The sequence below is a fragment of the Periophthalmus magnuspinnatus genome, chromosome 4, assembly GCF_009829125.3.
Source record: "Periophthalmus magnuspinnatus isolate fPerMag1 chromosome 4, fPerMag1.2.pri, whole genome shotgun sequence".
Taxonomy (NCBI): Eukaryota; Metazoa; Chordata; class Actinopteri; order Gobiiformes; family Gobiidae; genus Periophthalmus; species Periophthalmus magnuspinnatus.
In genome coordinates, this window is record NC_047129.1 from 9,319,916 (window position 1) to 9,341,493 (window position 21,578).

Sequence of the window (21,578 nt, forward strand, 5' to 3'; positions counted from 1 at the left end):
TTCTAAATCAGGTTGGAGTTTGCATATATAGGCAATAATAGACTCCAATGGATTCAAGGCAATGGTCGAGTTTAGAGAAACAAAGACACACAGGTCTATGGTAAGTTTACAGAGCTAAAGCACAACATTAACCACAAACAGTTTCAATTTTTATTGTAAAATTGGAAAAAAGGAGAGAAAGAGAGAAAAGCCCCAATAAGCATTTCTTATCAATACATATCTTTATCTTACTATAACCATAAGAGAAACCAAAATAATACATAAACAAATAAATAAATAAATAACAAATCATTAATTAAAATATCAAATAAATAGTAAACATCAAGTAAAGACTTGATCTGGTAAACAATAGAAACATTTAAATAATGTTGTATAAGCAGCAAGTTTAAGTATAATTTTAACAGGAGAAATAAAGTTTGGTTTCTCAGACTAAAACAGAACACAAGAGTCTCTCAACAATTTCTTTTCTATAAAAAGATACTGCTTCCCATGTCAGCGAATCCATGCTGTACTGACACTGCCACATAAGTAGGTGGCGCTCTCTTTTAAAAGTAACTAACCAAGAAAGGAAAACAACTTGTAAACAGCATTTTCTCTTGGGGTTAAAAGATAAAATAGTACTGAGATTTCTCTTGCGCCCTGCACGCCGGGAGCACTCCCAGCGCTTATATGTTTTGTTTGCTTTGTGCTGAGAAACCAGAAATTTAACATCCTCATATAAAGCAAAGGCCCCCCCTCCCACCCCCCAAGTCAAACTCTAACCTATCTGTCCCCCACAAAGCTCCTGTGCTGATTCTCCATAATATACAGATCTCATATTTATAATAAGCTACTATCCTTAGCATTCAAACCATAGTTAAAGAATCATCATTAATAAGAGTAGTACCTTTAACCCTCCTAGCCCCAGTTGAGCATGCTCAGAGATTGAAAAGGGCACCATGGTAAAAGTTGACATTAGTCTAAAAGAATAAAATGATGCAAGAGTGGATAAAATGTCAAAAGTTTTAGATTGAGAACATGCAGCTAATGACTAGTATTTACTGCCATTTTCCATTTTAAAAACTTCATTCTCATCATATATGTCCATAAATCCATTTGGGCAGTGAGTATGTACAGTATACAAAGGCCAGTGTACCACCACACCTCACAACTTTATCCAGTATTCACTATTGCATTCAATCAAAGTTTTTTTCTGTGCCGAGTTCCACAAACTCATTAAATTCTAGCCACAGCTGGCGTCTTTAATTTGCATTACCCGAACTGTTGTGAAGGCCACATTTCATTTGAGCTGAATAATTTAGTGGAGTCTCCAGTAGGCGTCCCGTGCGGCAGGTAGTGAGTGGGTTTGAAGGCCCGTATGGCCCCAGGAAAAGAGGCTGTATATCAGGATCGTGAGGGGAGCAGGCTGTCTGCTGGCACTGCACCGGCCCACACTACATCTTATATCTCGAAATATTTTACTATGAGACTAAAGCAGAAATATGTCCCAATCAGGAATGTGTAATTCTCTGGAGCTCAAGGAATGTGGCACGCATTTTAAGTCATGTGAACATGCTAATAATTTGGCAATTCATAATCAAATCTAAAGGCAATAGCTCAGCTCAGGCACTGCCTGGAGTGCATCAGGTGAATAGATCAGACTAGTCATGAGACAGTTACTGCAGTAACACTCTGGTGAAGTTTTGAGTCTCAGAGCACAGTACAACGCAGAGTGAAGCGCTGATGTGTCTGAAGGGCCATAGTCCTGAGGGGAGCGCCTGCACAACAGCTAACAGAGGTAATACATGTATGGAGGAAAGCTCATAGTATATAGATCTATATGGAATGATAAGCGAGAGGTGTGTACGTGTTAGTTAATGAATCCCACCTGATAGGGCCATGTGTGGTGACCACACTGTAAAGAGCTGCGCGCTAATGGTGAGGCAGCAGCTGTAGCAGCTCTACTTTAGGCCTGCTGCTGTCTAATTGATGGATCATTTTGCTCTTAATTTGACCTCCTAAGGCTGTTCCTTACGCTGTACAAGCTCTTACTGTGCTATTATACCCTTTGGAAAAAATACAGCTGCTCTTCACTGAAGAACTCATAATCTAAACTATATACACGTTCTGTCACTGGCGTTTACACTCTTGGTTTTCATGTTAATGAAGTACAGTGAGGCGCCTTGGGGTAGTCAGATATGTCTGCCTCCAGAGAGGCAGATGGGGAAGGGAAAAGACAGACAACTAAGACTTTTTCCCCACAGAGAGAAAGATGAACTCTGTCACTCAGTCAATTCATTCAAAATGCCAATGTGTAATTGATTGTGCATCTCTTGCCCCACGGTGCTGTCCCCCATCTGATCAATATCATCATTATCCTAATTATGCAGTGAGTTAGTGCTCAGTCCCCTGTAGATGGTCCCTGTTCCTTCAGAGGAGATGCTGGCACTGGGGTGAGGATGGAGCAGGGGAGCAGGGGAGCAGCGGAGGGGGCGACCTGCTGGATCCTACTGTCACACAGCCAAGCCTCCTGTGTCCTTTATTAGCACGCACACATGCTGCTGTGTTTTACTGCGCCGCATCCAGCCAGCCGCTTGGCACTTGAAGCACAGTGCTTTATGGTCAGATTATATGAAAGAGTGAATAGTTAATGACAACATGTGATGAGCCTGCTGCTTAAACTGTAATGTGTTGAGTTGCACAAAGCTGCATACAGTGTGGTCACTCCAGCGGCCTGCTTCTGTGTCACATTTGGCACTATGATTCTGCGGACACAGGAACATGAGATGGAGGTGAGCTGAGAGAACATATCTGAACATGCCCCATACAATGTCTAACCCACATATTCTACGCCACTAAAATAGTATAACTTTATTTTTTTATACATTTTCTGTATGTTTTAATATTCTCAAACCCAGTAGCTATAAATGTCAAAGAAAATCCCTTTCCTCTTTTTATTCAACCTGAAGCTAGTATTTTTCTTAAGTTTAACTTGTAATATTATTAGTAGTAGTTGTAGTATTAGTAGCATTAATACTATATGTTACTGTTGAGAACAATAAAAATGTTTGGTCCTTTGGTCCCTTAGGGGTGAGAGATTTGCAGTCCTACGGTTGCTATTGGAAACCTCGGTGACCTCGGTGACCTGGGCGAGTCGTAGTCCTGCGCTTGCTGAGACAGTGAGAGAGGAGAAGAGAGGGAAAGAAAAGTCTGTCAGTGGACGTCGTCAACCGCCTCCACTGTTCGTCTTGATCTTCAAGTTTGAACCCTCATTTGTCCAGTTCAGAAAAAGCCACAAGCGCCTCTTTCCAATAATATATGTGAATATAATATGTATATAGAAATCTATTTGTTGTTGCTGCTTTTTTGTTTGTTAGTTTGTTGCTTAATTAACAATTCAAGTCTCAACAAGAAAAGTTCTGTTGAACGGTCCTGTCCCAAAGTTCATTTTTTTAAACTTTCTCTTGTCTTTCTTGCACTGTGCCGTCTGTCACTGCTGCGTGAAGTGCATGTCTTCTTGTTCACATCTTCTTTTCTTTGCCAGAACCTATAGCTTCATAGTAAGTAAATGCTGATATGTCTTCAAAAATCCATATGTGTTGATTTTTTATAATGTATTTTGCTTTCAAAGAAAAAAGTTGAACTCCTCTTCGTATCTGCATGTGTCCTCTAAAACCTGAAACAGAGCAGATATAAAGACAGCCATTATTGATGTCACTGTTCATTGGATGTCATTCAAAAGATCCATTTCTTTAACTGTTATAGTTCAGTATGGCTCTATTATATCCCTCTAATGGTCTGGATATAGTGAACCCACACTGCTACTACAATCAATCTTTGTCAATCACTGCAGTGACACATCGTCCAGTAATTAAAAGTCCTGCTGTGTGCCACATAAAGCCAGCCCTTATAGTTGGTACAGAGGCGCTATAGAGGGCTGTAAGAGTTTCTTCTCTTACATTTCATTATTTATTTACCGTACAAGAAGAGGCTGTCGGCTAAAAAGAAAGCGTGTTGTAAACCTTGACAGGGTGCTCACCTGTGCTGCTGCGGTGAATACAGAAGGTAGGCTGTGTCAGTAAGGGCGGCTGGCATCCTTCGGTCTCTTTAGCTGGACTTTCAATCGCTTCATCCCAATCTGAAAACCGTTCATAGCTTGAATAGCTGCCTGTGCACTAGCAGGGTTGTCGAAGCTCACAAAACCTGCAATGAAGAAAGAAACATGTTATAGTACATGTTATAGTACTTCTACTTTCCAATTCAAATAGTCATTACAATATGTCTATGTTTACAATATAAACTGTCAATCTGTCTGCAGATGCAAGTCCAATGGACAGCTGACAGTGGAAATTTCTCCTTGAGTAGTAGTAGTACTGGCTTGGATAGTAGATATAGTACAATTAGAAATGGCCACATTAGTTGTAGTACAGCAGTTGTTGTTTTGGTTATGGCAGCAGCAGTTAAAGTAATCAAAATGAAACTATAGTAGACTAGTAGAAACCATACTTAAACCAATACCAATACAAAACTAACTATTGTATCTATCCATCTTAAGAATATTTGCTGATGTAGTGCATAAATGTAAAGGCTAGAAAATACATCAACAGTGAGTACAAGTACCCGAGTCAGTCTCAGAACATTTCCCATGATGCTTGTTGCTAAGAAATGCTCTCAAACCTCCTGCTTCTGTCATGTGTAAAAATAAGGGCTGGGCTCAGTGACCAGAAACTGCAGTGGAGTGTGTGTGGACCACACTCCCCGGTGTGTTCTGTCATTAGGAGCAGTCGATGACCCATGAACAGCAGTAGGAGGCGTCTACTGCCACCTGGGACAACAAAGTACAGAGCTCTGCTCTGGTCTCTAGTCTGAAGACTTGCTCTAGTCTGAGCTGGTGTGACAATGGTGTGGGTTCTGGGCTGGTCTCTGGTCTGGGCCCTGGTCTGATGACTGGTCGTCCTCAGACCAGGACTGGACTGAGGACTGGTCTGAGGACTGGTCTGAGGACTGGTCTGAGGACTGGTCTGAGGACTGGTCTGAGGACTGGTCTGAGGACTGGTCTGAGGACTGGTCTGAGGACTGGTCTGGAATCAGGTCTGGCTCTGATCAAGAGGGAGAAGGAATGTGATCCAATAGCCCAGAGGCCCTCCTCGTGCTGCGGCTGTAGCTAAGGAGAGATGTGGGCTTAGGCCTCTAAGCCCCCCTCTCAGTCCTGTCACACATTACAAGTGTACGTAGTCTCATCCCGACCGTTTCCCTGTCTTATGCACACCATCAATCTGGCTTTATCCCCTCTTTCTCCTCTCTAGATTAATTACACCAGTGTGCTGCCTCCTTCCAGGCCTAACATTATGTTGTAAATGCATAGTGTATAAGTCAATACTGCAAATAGGTCTTCTTTCATGAATTTATATGTTATTAAGTCCCCCCGGGGAGACACGACTCGTGATCAATTTTGCCCTGGGTTCCACGTTTCCCTCAAGTGAAAACAAATGCTGATCCATAATTGGCCTTTGGCTTCCAACGCCCCATCAGCGCCTGCCTCCTCAAAGTTTGTATAGGGCCCGGGGCGCTGCAGTGCGTGGGCTGACAGAGCTAAATGGGACAGCGGGATAGGCCTGTGTGAATCAGCCGGGGCAGCCAGCCTATTGACAGATATTGGGGTTACGGAGCGGTGATGCAGCTGCTGAGACAGCACCTCCAGGTTTCCAGGTCACATGGCTGCCAAACACAAACAAGGACATGGACTCTGATCCAATGCATCATGGCTCCATTGGCCACAATGTATTCATAGCATTTTTCCCTTTGCGCTCATGCCAAAACACAACAGTCATCAAGATGCAAATTCAGGTCAGTCTGTCAGGGTAAGATCATTCGACACAATGTGTATCTGAGCAGACGTCATCACAGCCTCTTGTGTAGCTCTCTTTCAAACAAAGGCCCCTTGTTTCATAAGAAGTGTAAAAATAAAAAAAAATAACTTCTATTATTGTGATGCTGAAACTTTGCCGGGAGGCTTCACACCTTTGCTGCAAGTTTTTTCACAACACCCACAAATCTCTGAGTATTTTGGGAAAGTTACAAAGAGTGTGGAAAAAAAATGAACTAATTTTACAAAGTAACACTTCCAAACTTTTACTCATTTAAATAAGCTATGATCACAGTCCTTATCACTTGGCATTATGCGAGTCTCTGTGCACTTACATTCATTTGAACTATGACAGCTCAATCTAATGGCTTGTTTTGGGTTGATTTTTACTTTAGCTGTTTGACTCTGCTGCGTGTGACTCACCAAAGCACTTGCTCTGGTTGGTGGCACGGTCCATGAACACCTTGGAGGAGATGACGGTGCCGAAGGGCAGGAACATCTGCATGAGCTCGTTGTCTCCAAACTCCTGCGGCAGGTGGTAGATGAAGAGGTTACAGCCCTCGGGACCTGTGGTGACACAAGCACACGCACAGAAATATGTTATTACAAATGGAGACCCAGGCTGCTGCAGTCATGATTTTATCTGCTCACTCTTTCATGTTGACTTAATTAAGAAGACTGAGATTTGTACAAAGTCTGTGACATTATCAGTGTCTTTCATCAGCCCACAAACACAAATCAAATAAAAACTTTTGCCCTGGTTTGCTGATTCTCTTTGCTCTCCGATAAAGCATTTGGAACTATTATTCAAATTCACAGAAAAAAGATTGAATATGGAAAATGTCACTGGTTAAATTTAACTCCTATAGAAAGTATAGGACTATACGACAGAGCTTACATACATTTTTTATACAGCCATGTACAGACACTATTGTTCTTCATATGTGGCCTTGGATCGGCAGCGTTGCCTTATCCAAACACCTATTCTTGACACCTGCACTTCACTAAACATAAAACATGAAAGAGACTAACATGATTTGACAGAACTAGACACATCTGATATCATAAACTGTTTTGACATCTAAAAGGTGTCTATGAGAGTCGAAATCTATTACAATGCTACACCCGATTCACTCTGGATATCTTCAAATAAGCTGCTCCAATCTTCCATCTACGTTTTCATTATTTTTCTATCTGAGCTGCACCGCCTGCGATGTCACAGCGTGGATTTGATTATATAAGCACTAACCTTTACATATAAAACAGTGCTGGCCTAGAACTCATGCATTCTACAGTTGTAAAACAGAGCACTCACACTAACACAATTTTATTATGTCTTTTATCAAGCTATATATTTCTCGACGCAACTCTATAGACCCTTTTAGTGTTTGTAAACAACTTGGCCCTATTGCAACGAATGGTGCGACAAGATGCAGTTTATACTACCTTTCCTATTTGGGAATTATCCTAAACTATTGTAGAAATAAATTTACAATGACGCTAAATAACTGTGTAGAGCTTGGTTAGAAGACATTAGCAAGTTTGAAATTAATCAAGTTTAAGATTAGGACATCACTTACTATCTATCAAAGGTTTTACATGCCCTTGTTGACAGAACTTTTTATATTCACAAGGTTTTCACTTGATTTCTTGTGCAAATAACCAAAGCAGCTATTAACTGTAGAACCATTTGAAATTTAACAATAACACAATATCTTTTGTGTCCGATAACCTACAACTCTCACATCCCAGTCCTAATCCTAACCTTAACCCTATATCAACATCTAAACATAATCAAAAATATAACAAACGTGGGAACATAGAGCGCTGTCTAAGTAGGACACGAGAAAGGGCATATAGAACAATGACATATTTTTTACCACTATTGTATTTAATTGACCTATTACCTGTAATGATGTAGACAATGAAAAAAAACAACATTGCTTTCCCATTATCTTTTATATGTGCATTACCCAGAATGAAATGTGTACTGTGGCAGAGCAATACGTGGACAGTGCACTCATCTTCTTTATATATACCTATTATGGGCCGATGAGATGTATAGTACAGAGTGTAGAAGTAATAAGGTTGTCTCACCCTCACCTTCTCTCTGCTGCTGTTGTTGGATGACCTGGGGTGGCTGGGGCAGTGTCTGGCCAATGGGAGTCAGCGTAGTGGCTGGGTAGATGGCTATGTGTACAAAGGGAGAGGGGAGATGAGTAAAACAGGGGACCCACACCAAATGATGTTTAAAGATGCTGTTCTTTGTGGTATACTTTTGTAAAAAACAAAGATTCCACAGTATGGCTTTGAATGATCTGTCTGTCCTTCTATTTGTCATAAACACACTGTATGACTGCATGTTTTTCAATGAGCAATACAATCAGCTGTTATGAGATACTATCTAATGCCATTCTGTGGAACATTCCAACCAAAGCAGCAGCTACAGGTACATATACGAACAAGTGTAATTCTGTTTTGACATTAACATGGATATTAACAGTTAAATAGTATTTTCCCAGTTTCCATATTCAAGGATATTAATCATTTGTTTCCACGTTCCTTGTATGTTTTCACTTGGCAAATTGTACTCAAATAAAACATATAAGTGCATATGTGCATAAGCTATATAAGAATAAAAAAATTCAAAGCGCAATGGTACTTGTTGTTTACTACTGTCCATGACATGATTCCTGTGGGATCGATGTTTCATAGGTGGCAGGAGAGTGCTTTTCTGTGTTTTTATGACAGTGTGTGTGTGTGTGTGTGTGAGCATCTGTTGACTCTGAGAATAAGGGTGAGGCTGTACTTCCTGATTTTGTCTGTAAATAGTAGGCCATATAACCAGTATTCAGTAATTACAATAGGTTATTTCTATAGAAAGTGTTTTGGACAACAAAGACAACCTCCTTCCTGGTGTACTGGGGATACGTAGATATCCACGATTTAAAAAAAATAAACAAAAATGGGAAGAACTTGGCAATATTCACCCAAGTAGGGAATCAGACCCAGGGCACTATCTGGTTTATGTTTGAGGCATCCAAAATAATGCTTTTTAAAAATACCGTTTGTTTCACTCCTTGGTTTTTCCTTGTGAGGAATCTCTCTTCCCAAATCAACAGACTATAAAGTTGTATACTAGTATTTGGGCAGTCGAGCACAACAGAGTCTTCTTTTTCCAGAGGCATGGAAACTAAGAACTGACCCGCTCCTTTCCATTCTTGTCGAGGATCCAGCAGAAAGCAGAAGTCGGTGTGTTTACCTGTGTATTGCTGTACACCAGTGAAAGCCTGCTGCAGAGTGTCTGCGGCTGTGGGGCTCTGGGTGGAGTATGGGGGCAGTCCGTTAGTGTAGACCGTCTCCACAGCTGGGTGTCCGTTGGGCTGGTGGGGGATCCCCGTGAAGCCGTTGACGATGGGCGTGACGATGCTGGGCACAGCCGAGGTGGTGATGTTGGCGGGTGGAGAACTGAGGCCTGCAGGGAAGAAAATATTACAATGAACACGATGATTACGACAACAACAAAATATAAACCTAAGAGAAGCGAAACACACAGAAAACACACAGACACACACGTAACATGCACAAATCCATCAAAACAAAATCAACACTATTCACACATGCAACATTCTTAGGTAGGTCATCCAGTGGAGAAGGCCAAACAAATGAGGACGTATTGTGTGCGTCATCCCTCTCACTCTTAAAAAAACTTTGTCCAGACAATGTTCTTTTGCAATGACACGTAACATTGCAATAACAACCACAATTTTAGGACCACCCACCCTACAGTGGTTCATTTCTTGGATTATTGAACTTACCATTGTACCTCGCATCTATCACCATTTTACCACAGTTCTTTTTGTAGACCACTATTGATACATACAAGGTTTTAAAAATGCTGTTGAGCTGTCACAACTACACAAATGTATTCCAGTATTTCTTTTTTGCACCCCCATTTTGCAACATAGTGGTTCACTTGCTGCCTAATCTGTCAGTGACCATGATGTTTTGCCTTGTCACTGTGTAATGTTTTTCAATAATGCTGCTTTTACGTCACGGCAATTGCAAATTTATCCAATTTTATATGCTCTTCAACCAAGAGATTTCTCGAATAAGCGGCGTTGCATGTGTGAGATGTACCAAAGTAACTCCTCCATATAAGCAGGTGTATGGACTGGCGGGCTTTCTTATTGTGTATACAGAGTAAATAGTGGCACCGCTGCCTGCATAAACAGACCAGAGCACACACACACAGGGAGCCAGTGACCGCAAGCCACACTGCATCTCCTCACTAATGCAAGGACACGGCTGCGACGCCAGTCTGTCACATATCCGCCGTTTGTCGTGACACATCCTGCAGGAGAGCTGGGAAGTCAACGTGTGAAAAATGAGCCTGTCTGTAGTGTTTGTGCGATACCCTGCTGGCTCCAACTGCTCAAGATGATGAAACCGCTATGCAACTTCTGAGGGCAAAAAAGGGGGGAAAAAGAAAAGATGTGGAGTAGATAGAGGGAGATTACAGAGGGAGATGTGCTTGGATGAGCAGGTGGCAAAAACACAAAGATGGCTCTTACTTTTATACATCATTTAAAAAGACAAAATAACTGCTGGCAGCTTGACAAATGGCTGGGTCATAACATATATAGCGCGCATTTGAAAGGCAGCTGTGAGGAGGCTACATGAGTGGCATCGAAATTGGGCGCTCCCTGTCCTCTCTCATTCAATGCATTTTAAAAGGCCCTTCTTTTAGAAAGTGTTTCCAATTATGCCAGCGAACGTCAAAGTGCCCATTCTGAGCCCAGGCCTTGTCGTGTGATGGGCTCTGTAAAAGGGGCTGCTCCGTGGCAAAGCATCCGGAGCCGCTTGAAGTACAGCTCCCCTGAGGACCACCTCTCAATCTGGAAACCCTGTGCTCTGATTGGACAGAAAAAGCAAGGGTTGTCACGGAAACCCTCCGGCGTGGCATATCTCTGCAATCTGGCATCTTAGTGAAGAACCCCCCCCTTCCCCCTCTGTGAGACAATCCACATCGGTAAACAGTCACACATAGAGCATATACATAACACATAACGCTTAGGCTTATGCTAATGCCAGTGTAAACATGCTACATGCATCACACGCTCCAAACGCCCACCTCTGAGCAATAACACCTACACATCCATATGGAAAGGCTTTCTTCGATCCCTGTCTCCTACTTCCTACATCCTAGCTCCTGCCTCCTCTGCTTCAGTGTTTAAGTCATGAGTCAACTGACAGTTAAGGCAGCCAAGTGTGGTGACCATGTAGTGAGAGCTGTTGTGTATATGTGGATGGGTCCCATTCTAATCCAGCTAAGAGCATAAAACATGACCAACATGATACCCTATTGCATCTTCAGAACACCGCGGGACGCACTGAAAGCCCAAAGTGTCAAATAACCGGCTCTCGTAGTTCATTCACGCCCCAAAAGGTTGCGTCAATAGATAGATATGATAATGAAGTTGCACACAATATGTAAATACTTCCTTTAATCCATGTCAGCTTCCTTCTTCCTGTCTTCTCTGCTTTAGGATGAAGTCATGTGTTTAAGGAGAGATTAGCCTTAAACTGCAAATTAGGAGATACTTCAAGCTATGACTTCACTAAGAGCTGTTCTTTTTCTTAACAATTGAGCATATTGACCAGGGGCTGTTAACAAATTAAAAAAACAGCACCAACAATAATAACAAACAATAGAATTACAACAGATTAGATACCTATTTTTAAACGGCAGTATATAGTACCATAGTCGTAAAACATATGGCTAACACCCCCATACTACTATGCAGTTTGTAAAGTATGTGACACAGAGAGATGCTAAATCAGCAAAAAGAGGACAGATCTTTATCAAGGACTATTACTTTCTCTCCCGCCCACGGTCCAAATGCATGTGTGGGTGAACTGGTCGAACTAATAGCACCTACTAATCCATATGGAAATGCTTCTTTTGATCCCCGTCTCCTTCCTCCTTCCTCCTCAGCCTCAGTATTTAAGTCATGAGTAGCCTGACAGTCAAGTGGTGACCAGGGGAATTGGCCAGGTCCGTTGAGAGCTGTTGTGTCTTTTGCACTGATTTCCTTTTTTTTTCCTTCTCTCCGAGCCTCCCCACGATTGCTTGTTTCCTATGGAGCGGTGATGAATTAGACCGCAGCTTCAGCCCATTCTCCTACCAGGACCCTGGAGACTTGCCGCTCCCATTCGGAGGGCCAGAGACAGCCAGCCGGGCCGGGCCACACGCACTCCACTGTACCGCCAGATAATGCACCCTCTCCATCATCAAGCAAATTCATTTCCCGGGGTTTTACGGTAGTGGGGGAGAGGCGAGGTGCGGCTGTATGTGTGTGTAGGGCTGGTAGAGTGATAGTGAGAAGAAGGTGCTGCAGAGGAGGAGCTCATACGTGCAATTACATAAGTCCAGGGTCAGCACTCGGAACATGACATGGGCAGTAAAGGCAGGAAGTGAGACTGGGGAGAGGAGCAGATTGGGGCCACCAAGTCCAAGTTGAAGTTATGAGGTAAGAAAGTTTTAGAAAAGTAGACACTAGCAATAAACTATCAAAGAAAAAGTTAGGAAAGGTTAATGTCTACTCTGAAATTTGAGAAACACGACATGCAAAAAGTACAAGTGCAAGAAGTACATGAATATGTAAATAAATGTGTATGTGTATGTGTGACTAACTGGCTATTTAAAAAGGAGCAGCTGGAGACTAGCTGAACATACATCACAGACATAACAGAACTGAATTTAGGGAGTTGTAAGGCCAATGATAAACTACTATTTCAGGCACTATCAAACAGTGGTTATTATTATTGAATAATATAATGTAAAGTCTGTACAATCAAGACCACATCAGTGGATCACCAGTGTTCCCCTCTGCCCTTTTCCCTACAATTACATCTTCTCAAAACTTTTTTTTTTAATGCACTCTAAGTGAAGCTCAAAGTCTACCGCAAACTGTTTTATAAACTTTGACCTATTGCCCCCTGTCACGCTGAGATTACCTGGCTAAAGAAATCGGTGTGTATGTGCCACACGTCTGATTTTGGTCCTGCTCCAAAAGTGGCAAACATTGTAGTTTTGAGCAATGGATCGTAACAAAACACCAAAAATACAATTGTGGTGTCCTACATTTACCGAGAATCATATTGTATAAAGCAAAGACAATAAGCACCACTATGCTCAATAAAACAGTGATTACAAGAGCAGGCAATTTCACTGACCATCATCTGTCACAATGGAGCACCGTGTCCCCATATCAAACAGAAGCCGAGCATGCAATTGGAGAAATGCTTCCTACTATATGCTATTTCCAATGACAAGATAACAAGACAATTTCATTTTATACCTTAGTGGACATGCAGCCCAGGCATTGTGCAAAATGGTATTCATAGTGTGTTTACACTGCAGAGTATATAAGAGGGAGAGAGTCAGGATACATGCCTGTCACATATTGCATAGTAATAATGACATGTTGTTCACATAGTCCTGGCTGAATGCTGAGTGCTTGCTATATTTTTCATTAGCATTGCATGCAACCTTTTCTTCGCAATGTCTACCTTACCCACATCTGAGCCAATATACTGCTGGAAATAAATATTAAAGACTACTTTTAGCTACTTTAACATTACATTACAGTAACATTATTTTCAAGTAACAATATTTGTGATTGGGTCCACTTTTGGCAAGACATATGGTTGGTAAGAGGTAAAAATTTCATATCCCCTTTTAGCATGCTCTTAGCCACCCATTCGGTTTCCTCATTGCTATAATAAACAAGAATTACCTCTAAACAAGTGTGTATGTATATTTATGTGCAATACGTATTTTATGCTATAGACATTTATATCCCCCACAGCTGCTTTTTAAGAGGGAAACTGTTGATTTGCTCGCTACCATGATTGCCTAGCGTAAGAAGTCTTCACAAGTATTTATTATGCTAATTATACATTCAAATCAAGCAGAAACACTGTGCCCATAGTGAGGAGTGCAGTCATTACCGGCGCAAGGACCGTCTTCCACTACAGCAAGTAATAAGCACTCCAAACAGATGCTTTCATCGCCTGATTTAAATGTGCTGCGTTTAGGCTCAGACAAATGTCACTCCCAGCCTTAAAGGGAATAGTAAATGGAGATGTGGGAGATGGACAGCTCATAAAAGTACAAATATTTCAAAATGTCTCAGTCGCCTCACATCTGGTCCCATGATGCTGAATGTATTAAACATGACAGACTAAACCACAGTTTTAAAAATGGTTTAAAAGGCTGTGTTTTAAAAATGTATTGAACAGAATTCTAAACAAAAAAGCTTCACATGAACAAAACTGTCCATCTGGGAGTTTCTCTACCAATCGGAAGGTCAGATTTGATCCCAGCTCTGAGCACTGCCTGTCATTGTGTCATTGGGCACTAAAATTTATTAACTTGCTAAATTGACCTCCTGCCATGTTGAGATTACCAGGTTAAATAAATTGATGTGTATTTGCCACTTCCAATTTTGTAGTTTTGAGCAGTGAGTCATAACAAAACATTAAAAATACAATTGTGGTGTGAATATTTTATAAATGCAGTGAAACAAGAAGGCTTCACATGTGCAAAATTGTCCATCAGGGCATTTTCCTACCAACCCAAAGGTCAGACGTAATCCCAGTTCCAAAAAAATGTCATTGTGTCATTGGTCAAGACACTTCACCCACCCAATGATGTGTGTGGCAGTGGTCAGTGAGATCAATAGGATAATTTGGCAGCCTCACCTCCATAAGTCTGGGGCAGCTGTGGCTGCAGAAGTAATTTCCCACCTTTAGGTATAAGTAAATCAATAATGCATATAATGTATATAACACAAAGTGAATTTATCTGAGTAACTTGGCAGTTCTGAGGGGGCATTTCAGTCAGCCTTAGTGTATGCTGTAAACCTGTTGCAATCTTTTTTTTCCTAACTACTCAGGTAAAATTAAAAGTAATTCCCATGTTTAAAATTCAACAGGATATTTCTGGACAGACTTTAATTACAGTTGAAGGCACTTAGCTGAATGTGAAGTGTCAACCTACATGGCTAAATGGGGAAACTTTCCAGTCTGCTGCGTCCTTATAGTGCAGCGTGTGGGGCCCTGGAGGCTCATGTACATACAATACACTGACCATGGCCCTGACTGCTCCCTCAGCAGACCATGCTGGTGCTCAGCCCGCTCACATCCCGTCTGGCCGTGGGCCCAAAACTTATCTTGACATTCCGAATAGAGGTATTTTTAGACGTGAAGGTCAGCCAATGCATTTAAGACTCTTTCAGGTGTTCAGCTCAATACACCACAATCTTGTTCCATCAACCAGGAGCCTGAGTCAGTCTGCAAGAAAATCTTTGCTCCTTTTTGTGGAAGTGTACTTTTCTTTTGTGCAAGAAATTGTAAATATAGTACTGTTCATGTCGTGCTTGTGTATAGATAAATTTGTCATTTCAAATTGCTAGTATTGAATGCATATGATGAATTGGTACAAGTTAAAACAATATACATATTTAGAGACATAGTTCAACACTTTTTTTTTTATCACCCTTTCTACTACAACAAACAACTTCCACAGATATTTTTGCTACTAGCGTTGCTGTCCTTAAACCACTCCTAACCACAACCAAATATTCACCTAACAAAAAGCTAAATTTGTGTTATTTATGTGATTTTTCTGTCTAGTTTTGATACTAGTTTTGGCGTCTATGAGCAAAACAAAACAAAAACCTTGCTGGCATCTCATTCTCACCACCATTCAAAACAAATATTTGTTCCTCTTTTTGTCGATTGTCGTGTTGACTTTACTTAAGAAATGTTCATTATCTTTAGTACACGTGTCTCCTGTGTAAGCACTGACACTTGGACAGGTGCGAACACGCTGAAAGATCACGGTGTCACGCAGCTCATTAAACCCCGCTGCTGTTCGTCTCCATGGAAGCGTTCTGCACCAGTGATGTAACCATGCAGGCGTCCAGGGACACGAGAGGCATCTGCACCCGATTCCTCTAATATGTACTTGTGCATGTACAGCCCCGACTTTGATTACACACTCGGAACAAAGCACCCTTGACGCTCAGTGTGGCAGGATGTATGCCTCCATTTTCGCTCTTTCCCCTCTCCAAGTCCTCAGCTCTTTTCCTACGCTTTGTTTAACTTTTATTTCTTCGTCAGTTCTCAGGGTGCGACACCTGCTAAACATTATTTTCCAAAAGCATGATCATGTGTCATTGTAAGGATACATAGTGTAATCAGCCGCGCCATCTGGCAAACGGCGCATGCCCCATCAAGCTCCAATGTGTCGCATCTGTTGATCAAATAGATGTCTCATTGTTTTTGGAGTGAACACCCTTAACCTCTAAGCCCCTGCATTATAAAGCCGTATTACACAGTGTGGAGCGGGGTTGTGTATGCACTGGCCGGAGGAAGGGGTCACGTATTCTAATGGAACTGGTCCAACATAATCAGCGTTGTTGTTGTTGGCCCAATAATCTCATTTGACACTCTATTTCAATTTGAATCAACACACTGTAGTAGCAAGGACAATAGAGACAAACATTTATGGATTTATTTTCAATTTACCTCTAAAATTAGCAACACAAGAATGCTATAACAGTTGCATTGCGTATGACAGGTTTTTATGATTGTGAATTTTGATTTAATTTGGTGCATGGGATAATACCTGTCTACAGTGTCTTCAAAGTCAATATAGACGATAAACACTAATACTGAAAGCAGAATTATCCCTCAAAAACTATTCTGTGTATGTACAATTGTTAAACATTGTTGGGCTGTATAAATGAATTGCAGAACACAGAAAAAATAACCAGAAAGCCTAGTCTTCAATGTACATCATAGTTTTGCACCAATCAAGTATTGAAAAATCTGTAAAATAATTACAGGAAGCATTTGTAAAGCATATTGATAACATCATGCTAGAGATGCTCAATTTCATCCAAATGTTGGTTATATTTTAGATGCAATAAACTTAATTCATAAAACATAAAAAAAAACAATCTAAAAATATTTATAAAGTGAAGGTTGAAATACAATGAATACTCAATTTCATCTTTAATATGGCTTTAGTTTTCAATATTTCCTCATGCCGTAGTGCTGACGTTATACTCATCATTTTGATAAAAGATGAATGCCATATATTCACCTGAAGGTACGGCAGGGCCAACCTACTGCTTCTGCTTTATGCTAATCAAAAGTGCTATATGCGATTGAGAAAGAATGGCTTATTGCTCCCACTTTGAAAGGAAAGGGGACATTAAACTTTCTACCTTGACACTGGTGCCAAATAAAAGGATTTATTTGCAGCTATTATTTGCTTAATGAGACATCTTAATGCATAAATTAAGGCTCTCAGGAAGCACACGTGCGCTCAGCTCAACGACCCTAAAACAGATTCTGATACCACATAGAATTATTTCACCCATTAACGCAGAACATCCTTCAGTCTCTCAGTACTGTCAGTCTGCTGGCCTACTTATACACACAGCCTTGCCAGTAATGTTATGTATTCCTCCAATGAACTCGGAATAAGTCAGAGGCACAGGAGTAGAAAAGGCAGTGAAAGAGCAAGCTCAAGTGTAGAGATTAATGAGGGGGTTGTTTGAGTGTTGTTTCATTCATGTTACTTTTATGGGAAGAAACCTCAGACCGCACTGCATGCTGTAAGGAGTATATGCTCGAGCTGTATAACAATATGATCAAAGCAAAAAATGGTGCAAAGTAACAAAAAACAGAGCTCTTTTGAAAAACAAAAAAACATCTCCTTAGTCAATAGTCAAGGTCTGGCAGATTTTCTCTCATTGTTATTATGTAATTATATATTATGAGACAGTTCTTTCAATACACGTAGGCTACTTTTCAGAAGAGTAAAACTGCATGCTGAAATGTCCACACATAAAGTTTAATGCAACGTATAAGGCCCAGCACTTGTCCTCTTTTACTCCAGTTTTGTCTCAAAAGTCCAAAGTAACTGACCTTGAAAACAGAGGTACGTCCTCATAAGTAACAAACACGTGCCCTGTGCACATTTACACAAATACACGTACAAACACACCCCCTCACACACATGCACACACACACGGACACACACACAGTGGTATTGTGCACAGTGTAGTTGCACTGTCTTTCATCAGCACTATTGTGTGGTAAAAACAGGTATGGCCGCCAAAGCCCACAATGAGTATTGCCATGCTGTCAGTGCTTCAGCCATCAAAATAAGATGCTTCTCAGCAAGACGCAGCTCCACTTTTAATCACTGTTTCTGATTGATTATCCCCGCCCAAAAGTGCACACTTTGCACTGAAAACATCACAGTGAATATTTGACAAATGGATGTCTGCTCAGGATATATTGCCTGAAGTGATTGTAGATGTGGTGCACTGTCATCAGGCTGTATGCACAGGCTCCTTCAGCCGGAGCTGCACATATGTTTAATAAAAGCTTTTATTTCTTTGGCTGGCCGTGCAGGCCGAACTGGATGAATGGCTGTCTGTAAAGAATAAAGAGACACAAGTCCAAAGTGGCAAATAAAAGCAGCCTGATGCTGTGTGTACAATTGTGTGTGTGTGTGTGTGTGAGGGTGAAAGCTGAGAGAAAATGTTTCTTGCTCACATAAAGCACAGAGCAGAGAAAATGTGATATAGTGCGGCTGAAGCTGATGATGGATATGAAGAAAAACTCAAATGGGCCTTGTTGCACTGATGGCAGTTCTCTCTTACAACGATTGGTTTAAAGTTACCAAAGTCATCACCTTAAAAACTCAATACTGCAGTGTTGACAAAGTATGTGTGCGCAGCACAACAAAGACTGGATACTGTATTATTTATTTCAGCCCGGCTTTTGTTCACTGGAAATCTTGAAGTTTCCACTGTCTCAAGGAAAATCAAGTGGTGCTGAATAAGCAAATGTTATGCAGGGGGTAGGTGTTTCAAAGTCCTTCTCTCTGTGTAACGTTTCTGCATAGGGGCTGTTTGTTATGGAAAACAAAGCCAAGTGCATGCAGATCATGTGCAAGCTCTTCAAAGCACAAGGTCAAAATACTATGGGGAAATTAGAGCCTTATCTGTAAACTCACTTATTGATATTCCTTATTCCGCCGCCACTATTCCCCAAATTTCCTGCTTCACAAACAACTTAAACATGCAAATCCACTCAATGTGTTTTTCATCTCTGCCTCTTCTTCTCCACTGGAATAATTTTGGATTAGAGCACCATGTGGGCACTGCCTTTTGGCCTTCCCCCGACTTCCTTACACACATTTATTTATACAGGCATGATCAAAAATACAAACTCATCTTCAACAATAGGACTGCACAAACACACCACCACGGCACACGTTTACACACATGCTGAAGACTGCAAATCTGGATTCAAATGCATTACACTGTCTCATCCCCAAGGTGTAACTCCTCCACCTACAGGCAGTGCGCCACATATATTTGTAACGAGACAATCTTTAGGTAAACTAACAGCTGATACATTGCAGTCTTGTACTTTCTGTATTTTTTGTACACGCATAATTCTTATTACTTCTACATGAGTGTTTTCAAACTGGCTGTCATTATGTGACTACACATCCTGTCAAATTGCAGAAAACAGCTGACTAGTGAATATTTAAGTATGCAATCTCTCTTCCCTTAGCCAAAATTTGATGTCGTAGAGGGAACTGAATCTTGAATTTTTCATAGCAAAACCACTTTTTTCCACTAAATTGAAACATGAATGCACCTGCTTCAACTTAAATCACCTCCTCTTAAGTGGAATGTAATGTACAGTGACACTGACTATGACCCGGCCATCCTGAAAAATGCAGGTGGGGTTATTACTGAGCATACTGCACCTGAGTAGGACACTAAAGACTGAAATGTGAACAAATTATTAAGAGACACTTTATGTTTTAGATGGCAGAAATAAGGGTGTATTGAGGAAAAATCCTACTTATGGTGCATACAGAGCCTATTCTGGTCCATCACATTTTTCAACAAGCTGTATTTAGGTGGAGGTAAGGACAGTGCACACTTGTTACACCTTGTATGAGCCGTGTTAGTAAAGCACACATGCAGCAAAAGAAAAGGAAATGAAAGTGAGTGCTCACCCAGGGTTTGATGAAACTCACCCGACACCGGGGTCATGGGGGTGGGTGGCAGGCTGTTGATGTTAAGCGCCCCCATCTGGTGAATCTGTGTGGCCGGGAACGCCACGCTGGGCGTGAGGTAACCTCCGTGGCTGGCTGCCATGATGGCTGCCTGCTGCTGCATGAGCTAAAGAAGAGGGACAGGGGGAATTGATGGAGGAGGAGGAGAAATGAAGTTTTGGATGGACAGATGAGTCCAAGTGTGAGCGAAGAAAGTGGTTCAGAGGTGAGGGGAGGACAGGTTATAATGAAAAGTACAGCAAGTTTAGGGAAAGAGTGGGACAAAGGCACGAGACGAGCCGGAGCAGAGACAGGAGCCGGAGCAGAGACAGGAGCCAGGCACAGACAGGAGCCAGGCACAGACAGGAGCCAGGCAGAGGGTAGGGCAGAGGGAGGATGAAGTGGTGGGTGATGGATGGAAGTGCAGGGGAAGTACAGAGAAAGTAGAGCGGAATGAAAGAAAAAGAGAGAAAAGAGAAGCCTGTCAACCTCTGTTTAGAGAACGTGTCTGTCCTCCCAGCAGGACACCTGTCAGACGCAGCACAAACCCTTTAATAGCTGTCTGTTAGGTTCATACAAATCAAGCCATTGACATGTGCACATTATCTTTTTCCCTTTCCCGTACCATTGTCAAACATCACAATGGCCCATTTGGCTGCATTCAAATGCCACAGAAGACTTTTGGCCTGAACCGCTCTCTCATTCTTCTGACGCTGTGTGTAATTACAGCTGCTCAAGGGCTCACGCTAAAACATTTTCTTGTAGATTTTTTGTGCAGCTTTAAACCCACTGGTCTGTCCCTGGACATTTCAGAACAAATGCATTGTTTTTTAGAAAGGCAAACTTATATTAGTCATTTTACTTTAGCAATTTGCTTTTAAGTACGCATTTTGAACAACAAACACTGTGGAGAAAGCCTAAGTTATGATCACATCACATTATCAAAACCCTTATCAGAAGATAAAGTGCACCATTTTCCATTAGCAGAGTTGTAATATGATTAACTGTAGTAGCCTACTTGTTGAAAGAATAACAATTCTGTCTTTTATACATGTACAAAATGTAAGTAACCATCAGAAAGTAATGCTTTCATATGAGTGTGCCAAATCACATTCAAATCACATAATCATACCTTTGGTCTGACACAGAATGTGATCAACAAGTGAACAAGAGCAGAGTCCAGACTTGAGCCATGTGAATTGGAAATGTGCAAAAACAAAACAAATATTTTTGGACTGCTGTGTAAATGACTTTGCACTCTTCATTGAGCTATACTGCTTAAATGAAAAATGGTATTGTGGTTTCCAACTGCACCCACAACCACAGGAGCGACAAAGTTACAAGCCCGAGTCCGTGTAGTGAGTTGATATTCAGCCGCTGGACAGGCTGACAAAGAGATAAAATCAATATTCTTGTATTCATATGTATTAGCGCTGTTCCCCGGTGCGCTGGCCCCATCAGCTCACACATATGCATGAGGAGACCACTATTTAAGTTCCTGCATTTGGCTTTAAGTCTCCGTGTGCAGGCAAACCACATGCTGAATGCCTAATTCTAAAGAAAATC

At 41.4% G+C, this 21,578-nt stretch overlaps 1 protein-coding gene across 3 annotated transcripts in view; it reads right to left on the reverse strand.

The window, feature by feature from the left end:
* Positions 1-371: 371 nt before the first annotated feature.
* Positions 372-21,578, reverse strand: part of celf5a (cugbp, Elav-like family member 5a) — a 186,023-nt gene continuing 164,816 nt past the window's right edge. The window contains exons 7-12 of one of the 3 annotated variants that reach the window (XM_055221581.1): positions 19,974-20,130; positions 9,108-9,320; positions 7,949-8,035; positions 6,269-6,412; positions 4,019-4,182; positions 372-3,655 (exon numbers count right to left, since the gene is read on the reverse strand). In XM_055221581.1, the coding sequence (XP_055077556.1) occupies positions 4,055-4,182; positions 6,269-6,412; positions 7,949-8,035; positions 9,108-9,320; positions 19,974-20,130 (729 nt within the window). In that variant the 3' untranslated portion in view covers positions 372-3,655; positions 4,019-4,054. Of the gene's footprint in view, positions 3,656-4,018; positions 4,183-6,268; positions 6,413-7,948; positions 8,036-9,107; positions 9,321-19,973; positions 20,140-21,578 lie in introns of all 3 variants that reach the window. The other 2 variants (XM_055221582.1, XM_033964907.2) reach the window with 2 other exon arrangements.